Source organism: Olea europaea, unplaced genomic scaffold, assembly GCF_002742605.1.
Source record: "Olea europaea var. sylvestris unplaced genomic scaffold, O_europaea_v1 scaffold1005, whole genome shotgun sequence".
Lineage (NCBI taxonomy): Eukaryota > Viridiplantae > Streptophyta > Magnoliopsida > Lamiales > Oleaceae > Olea > Olea europaea.
This window is the reverse complement of record NW_019227368.1, coordinates 170,725-178,366: the sequence shown is the minus strand read 5'-3', so window position 1 is coordinate 178,366 and position 7,642 is coordinate 170,725. Positions and strand designations below refer to the sequence as shown.

General features: G+C 32.1%; 1 protein-coding gene across 1 annotated transcript in view; it reads right to left on the bottom strand.

Annotated features, from left to right (window-relative positions):
* Nucleotides 1-4,119: 4,119 nt before the first annotated feature.
* The window catches only part of LOC111372514 (probable serine/threonine-protein kinase PBL3), a 10,157-nt gene continuing 6,634 nt past the window's right edge, over nt 4,120-7,642 (bottom strand). Inside the window, exons 2-6 of the mRNA XM_022994861.1 lie at nt 6,602-6,939; nt 6,381-6,516; nt 5,596-5,732; nt 5,288-5,411; nt 4,120-4,722 (exon numbers count right to left, since the gene is read on the bottom strand). Of these exons, the coding sequence (XP_022850629.1) occupies nt 4,268-4,722; nt 5,288-5,411; nt 5,596-5,732; nt 6,381-6,516; nt 6,602-6,939 (1,190 nt within the window). The 3' untranslated portion in view covers nt 4,120-4,267. The remainder of the gene's footprint in view (nt 4,723-5,287; nt 5,412-5,595; nt 5,733-6,380; nt 6,517-6,601; nt 6,940-7,642) is intronic.

The following is a 7,642-nucleotide window of genomic DNA, read 5'->3' as shown; positions in this document are numbered from 1 at the left end:
TGGGGTGGGGGGCAGGGGAAGAAGAAGATGAATAGTAGTTTCTTTTATTTGGTATATTAGTTTACTTGTTTTATTATTGAATTAAATAGCAAATTTACCTTTCTACCCTTTTAAGTTGGTCAAAAATTGGTCAAAATTTAATTTTATTGGTCAACTAACGATTAAACAGGCTGTTTCCATCCATTTGAACTCTTGGTGCATATTTTTGAAAGGTTTGGAACTGTGGATGGCACAAACTAAAAGTTTGGACAAAATCCGCTAATAAATGAAAGATTTGATACCTTGGCTGCAATTTTTCCTTTCAAGAAATTCACTTCAAGTTTCTTGATTTGAAGCTTTACGGCATAAAACAACTCAACAATCCGATGAGTTCGCTCCTTTAACACCTTCTAAAAAGTAACTGTATAAACTTTAAAGTTTCATCATTCTAATAAATTACTAACTTAGACCATATGTTGAAGTACGTTTGATTGTCAATATTTTTCATAAAAGTATGTTTTCCCCAACCAAATTTCTACTTTTGTGCTATTTGATTGACATTTTTTCCATGGAAAATATTTTCTCTTTTGATTACGTGGTCATATTTTTCTTAAAATCACGGAAAATATTTTCTTTAGGAGGTATGATTTTATTTTTCAAAGAATTCACTCTCTCTTTCTCTTTCTCGTCTATCCACTCTCTCTTATCTACTCACCAATAAAAATGGAATAAGTATAATATTTTCTGTGTTGAAAATTAAATCAATCAAATACATATAATTGACAATTTTCATGCAAATATATTCTAAACAATTGAATTTCCTAAAATTTATTTTCTTTTCATACAAATTTCATGCTTGCAATTAAACATATCCTTATTGTTTTGATGTATGATTTCAAAATATTATTTTTATGTTAGAAATGTCTAATGCGTTGTACACGTGAAAGAATTCAATGGAAAATCAAAATATAGATAATGGTGCTAAAAAATGCTTTTTCAGCTTCAAAAGAGTACATGAAAAAACTGGGGAGGGAACCCTCCATTTGAATCTCTAATCGTTTGATTTCTCGCAAGTTAATGGAATCTGAACAAGTAATAAAATAGTAAATTGAATGTTGAAACCACGAGAATTATGTGCTTAATTTAGTGCCAATTAATATCAACCTTAATTGAATAACTAAATTGGTTTGAGTATGTATTATACTAAATGATCTAATTATATTAACTAAAGTAATTATGAAGGTTTTTATCAAATATGTGAGATTATTGCTAAGATTTCGAATCCCTTTGTTAATTCATTTTTAATACAATTAAATATAATGACAATATGTACTTATTCATGTTAATCAACATTCCTAAGTTAATTAAAAAATCTCTTAATGTCAATTAAATATGTCCCTTCATGTAACTTTCCTTTGTCTTTATGAAAGATGCGAACATGAAAACACGCATTAAAAACTTTAGAACATCTATAGAAAGCATACAAAACATAGTGATATATCTTTTTTCCCTATCGGACATTACAATGATTGTTATAAGTGTTATCAATTTTATTATTTCTCTCGAAATCAATAAAATTCACATTAAAGACAATTGATGATCAAGCAATTGAAATGGTATTAAAATTCAATAACAATTATCCATGAATTCACACCTATTGGATATCAAAATACTTATTTTATATTTATGCCTTTATAACAATGAACCTACATCCTAACAATTATAATTTTAGGCTAGCTTATGGAAAGTACAAGAAAGTATATTAATTCTATAGAACATCAACCGGATTATGAATTTGACGAATAACTAAGAATAATCTTGATAATCTTTAATTTTTTTAATGAAATCTTGATGAATTTTCAATTGTTTCTTTGATTCTTTGCCCAAAAATCGGATGAAATTTCCAAATGATTTAGTTCTTGCACTTGCCCCTTGATTGTATTTCACAATATTATGAATTTCTCTCTCATTTGGTATATGAATTGATGTAATTATGGATATAATATGTGTATGAATGATGTAGGAGAGGTCTTCCTAATGTTTTGTGTTGTTACGTATTTGGTATATGAATTGATTTAATAAGGAAAGTTGTATTTGCGTACGCATGCTTTTTGTCTCTACACAATTGTTAGTATTTCGATCATAATTTTTCTCTTAATATCCGGTTGAGATTTAAAGTGTGTTGGAAAGCTAATTCAAAGGGACTATAACTTTGCTAGAAATAGAATTTTTTTTTTTTTATTCAAACATTTTCAATGCCAAAAATGGGTCTCAATTTTCGTCTAAAATTTGGAATGTAACTTGTGAGACTAGAAATTGATTTGAAAAATATTTTGATCATATTCCATTCCGTTTCTACTTTTAATTGTAGCCAATTATCTCCTAGCAATCTTCAAAAGTATCATCTTGTAGTCTAAATCAACTATTGGATATTTGTAATTTGGTCCTCAAACTTTGGACCTCGTCATTTTTCCCAATTTTTCGCTTCTTTTTTTCAATTCCACTTTTAATAATCTAGTTTTACCTAATAAACGAAATGCACAATAAATTAGGTTATAATTACTTTAAAAAACTATTAAATATCCATATTTTTAGGTCTAAATAAGTGTATAAAATACACTTATCAATCTCCAATGTTTAAGTCACTATTTTTATTTTTTACTAGGGAAAAAATATCATTGAAAGAGATTGTATTCTGCATATATATTGAGTTGTGGGATTTCATCTATTCGAAAAGTTTGTAAGAGTTCTATTTATTGATGAAATAGTCGAGCTAATAGAGCCCAATTTGAATTAAATCGATAAAGATAAACTTATGTTTGTACTCGTATTCAACTAATGATATAGTATATGGAATTGAATTTCTATCCATTTAAGCCCTTGTTTGATGAGGATTAAAATCAAATTTTTAGTAAATTTTAATAAAGTCGATGGAGTGTGTGATTGAACAATATGGGTTTCATAAAATATGTGGTTAAAATTAATTGTTAAGTTTGACTTAAATTAAAATCTTTTAATCAATACCAAACAGTGACTAAGTATGTCTTAATTAATTAAATTAATCTCTTGTATTCATTAAATGAGTTGTGGGATTTGATCTACTTGAAAAGTTTGTAAGAGTCCTATATATATATATATATATGAAATAGTCGAGCTAATAGAGCCCAATTTGAGTTGAACCAATAAAGATAAACTAATGTTTGTACACGAATTCAACTCTTGATATAGTAGAAGGAATTAGATTTCTTTCCATTTAAGTATGTCTTAATTAATTAAATTAATCTTCTTATTTAGATAAGTCCTATCATGGTGGCTTTTTTTTTTTTCCCAACAGATTGTTTGGTGGACCAAACTTCTAGCTAATTTGGCTGAAAAGTATTCAATGCTCAATAATTGTTAAATTAGGCAGCATCTGCAAAATAAGCCTAATGCTTTAATGATCAATCTGTGAACTTCTATCAGGTTATCTTGACTAATCACAGTTATAATTCCATACTTTTAAGTGAAATCGATTATTATTATTATTATTATTATTATTATTTTTTACCTGTGTTTATTAATGATCATAGTAACCCAATTTTAAATTTGTTTGAGAATATTAGCTTACCTTATTCCGACCCCACCAATAATTCATTTGATTCCATCTATAAAGGTTGAACCCCAACTTTGAGGGCCCTCACCGCCCCGTCCCTAGAGCTCTGTGAAGGAGGTAAATAACGGGATGTGCCCCAACAGACTAAGGAACAAGAGCTGCCTGTACACTGCGCCTACAAGGAGTCCAATTCCATATCTCAGAAATCGAACCCCCACACTGCGACTGCCAACAAGGGGTGAGATAATCTGACTCCTGTCCTTTGCATCATTGGGTTATGCTCCGGGGGGCCATTTGATTCCATCTATATTTTCACTAAAGTTATGCTATTTAACATTATTGATGTTAAAAAATCAGTTTTAAGTCGCACTATTTTGGCATTAAATTAGAGATACAATTAAATGAGTCACTTAATTTTGTCTTTCGTTAAACTTATCACATCACGTCTTCTAAATTGGTGTTATAGTACCATTATTCTTTTCACAATCGTTGATCACGGATCGACTTGTGCCATTTGGGACAAAATACGGTGACAACTTGGAAAGTGATAGTGCTTCAAAGTTTTCGAAAGCAACTTTCAATAAGCTTCATGGCGTCAAAATACATAATCCAACAATGGCAAAAGCGGAAACTTGAACTACAATATATTTACATAACATAAGGGATAAAACCAAGTTGAAATTACATTATTCTGCCTCATCTAACAAGTGGAGATCTCAAGTGTGATGGCAATGGAGACGCCGAAGGTGTCATATTACGAGGCGACTTATGATGTTTCAACGGCGACATAGATACAGGATCAAAAGAAGTTCGATTCCTGCCTTTTATAGGCCTTGATGCACTTTGCTGAGATTGGAGCTCTTCAAGTGTGGATAACACCTCAGCCATGTTTGGCCTGAGTTTTGGTTCTCGATTAAGGCACTGCAATGCGATGGTAGCGGCAGTGTATGCAGCTTTCTGAGGGTACTGACCCTCGAGTTTTGTGTCCATTATTCGGAACAATTTTCTCTTGTCACCCAGATATGGTTTTGCCCAATCGACAAGGTTTTGTTCCACACCAACCTTTGCTTTATCAACAGCACGTCGTCCCGATACGAGTTCCAGTAAAACAACCCCAAAGCTGTATACGTCGCTTTTTGATGTCAATCGGCCTGTTCATTGTAATGAGGACCTTAGTATATGATATTAACTGTTAAGAATAATGCTACTGGTACATAATGAAATTACATGATGGTTTACGTACAAATGAGGTGTCAAAAGAAAGTGAAAAAGTTTTTTTTTTTTATTATTTGGTTGAAGAAATTATGACACAATCATATCTCATCATATCAAGCGTATGTAATCTTAGTGAGTCAAAGACTTCTAGTCACTCAACTTATCGCCAAGGTTTAAGCTAGCCATGGAACTCTATATTTTTTCGAATAGTCAATGAAGCTTTCTTATCATTTGAATTTGGTCATTCAATAAGAATCCATCAGTCTTTCAAATGGAATTTCCGATGTGGAAGACTATAATTTGACTTGGCATCTACATGGAGGTCTTCAACGTTGACCATTCCGTTAAGAGTTAAAGCATGCCTAAACTAAATAAAAAATAAATAAATAAACTTGAGTTACTACTTTGACTGACGTGAGATTTCATTTTAAGTTGAGTGACTAAATGTTTTTACCCATGATTAGCTCAAAGAAAAGAGAGTTGTATTTCAAATTTTTGAACCTGTAGCAACATATTCTGGAGCAGCATAGCCTTGAGTACCCATAACTTCAGTAGAAACATGAGTCTTATCACCAGTTGGCCCAGCTTTAGCCAATCCAAAATCGGACAACTTTGCATTAAATTCCTGCATCCGGAGCAGAATCACTGTCAGTTCATCTATGCAAGTGAACCCTGAACACTTTGGGCAAAATCCTTACACGTTTGGAATGCAGCGTTGGACAAGATTTTAACTTTAATTCTTAATACCGTCTAGTGCTATTAATAATCCATAACAAACATACTATTAAAGATCACAGTTCTGAATGTACCCCATCAAGAAGGATGTTAGAGGCCTTGAAATCCCGATATATTATGTGATGTTCAGCTTTATGCAAGAACGAGAGGCCTCTGGCAGCACCTACAGCCACCTTGATTCTTGTAGCCCAATTGAGCGGCTGAGGACCTCCTGCCGAAAAGAAAAATGCAATTCCAAAGATCAAAACATGTTTTTAATCCGCATCCGTAAAAGAGAATTGAGGATCAGAGCATCCTACTAATCACTTGATACTGAATCGATTATAAATTTCAATGGTAGACTATAGACAAGCACGAAATGTAATAGTTAGAAACCATTTACCTCCCTCAAAAGGATCGATAAGAAGGGTGGGACCAAGTTCATGATTAGTATTAGCGATAAATGCAAAAAATGGTAAAATTGAACCCCACGACATGAAGAGCAAATCATGATAAACATAGAATAAATAATAAATTGAATAACATCAGTCTATGTGGACCCATCAGTAGAGAGCAAGCTTTGCAGTCAACAAATGATTTTCTTTTCTTTTTTAAATTATAATTAAAATTCTTGCTTTTCGAATGCTGCAGCATTTACTAACCCTCTTAATAGTGCTTTACCAGCAGAGCACTTGAGGCAATTATGAAAAGAATTGAATTAAGTTACAAACTAAAAGAAAGTGAGCAGAGGAATGTAGATAATAACTGGAAGTAAAAGATAAACGTGATGAGTTTTATGTCGTTGATTATCACATAAGTAATAAAGCTCGTTTGTGAAAATCATTAAAGGATTTTCATTGAAAGAGAAGGTAATATATACTTCTGAACAGATGGTTCTCGAGGCTTCCTTTGGGCATGAACTCGTACACCAAAAGCCGGTTGTCACCCTCAGAGCAATAACCAATAAGTTTAACCAGGTTTGGATGATGAAGTTGCCCCAAATAATTTACTTCTGTCTGCAAATTATAGGCTGGTTGTCAAAACAGGTCATTACAAAATAATAAATTAGTTAAACCATAAAAAATAGAAGAATAAACATACCAACCACTCCTTGTGGCCTTGGAAACCCTCAGGCTTCAACTTCTTCACAGCAATAACCAGTCCTGATCCTGGCTTTGCAGCAGTAAGAGTGTTCTGATCAATCCATCCTTTGAAAACATAACCAAATCCTCCTTCCCCAAGAAGACTGTCAGGTCGAAAGTTTCTGGTCGCATTCTTTAACTCATTAAACGAGAAGGGCTTAACATTAGGGGATGAGAGAATTTCAGCTTCAGATCTTGGAGTAGGGAGGTTGTGAACACTGCTTTTGCTACTGTGAGAGGGAATGCTTATGCTGGACGGAGCTAACGAACTTCTGGGAAATTTTGAAGCTTCTGAAACTCACAGAAGAGATAATGAGATTGTAGCATTATTTCATCGCCAACGACTTTTTTTATTTGATCGTTTCACAAACGATTTCTAGAACTCGAATAGAAATTGATTTCTCCATTGACTTAAAACATAATAAACAGAACTGATATTTTGAAATTCCAATCATCAAAAATTGGGGAGTTAGAGTGGGGGCTTGTTATTAGTAATGATTAACTTTGTAATTTTTATAATTTCAATTAAAAAAAAGAAGAAGAAGAAGAAGAAATAATCAACTAAAATAATTAATCCTTCAATCCCTCTAATTAGATAGGCATTGTAAGGTAAGATGACTGACAAGAAATATTCCAACAGAATAAAATCATGCAGTCCCAAACAATCAAAACAGAGAAGAAGAAGAATTAAGGGGGCATAAAAGCCAAATACACAGAAAAAAATTCAAAATTAAGAACAAAAACTTATGATTTTTACATCCAATATCCGTGCCAAAAATTCAGAACAGATTCCACCAAAATTTGCCTTACAAGGATTTTATCTTTGAGGGGAAAGGTCAAACCCTTAATCAATCTAAGCAAATCAAGATTCAATCTTTATAAGCAAAATCAAATTTTTAATAATTAAAATCAAGAGAAACTAAATTCACAATCTTTAACTCAAAACTGAACCCAAAAAAAAAAAAAAAAAAAAAAAAAAGACAGAGAGAGAGGGAGTGGA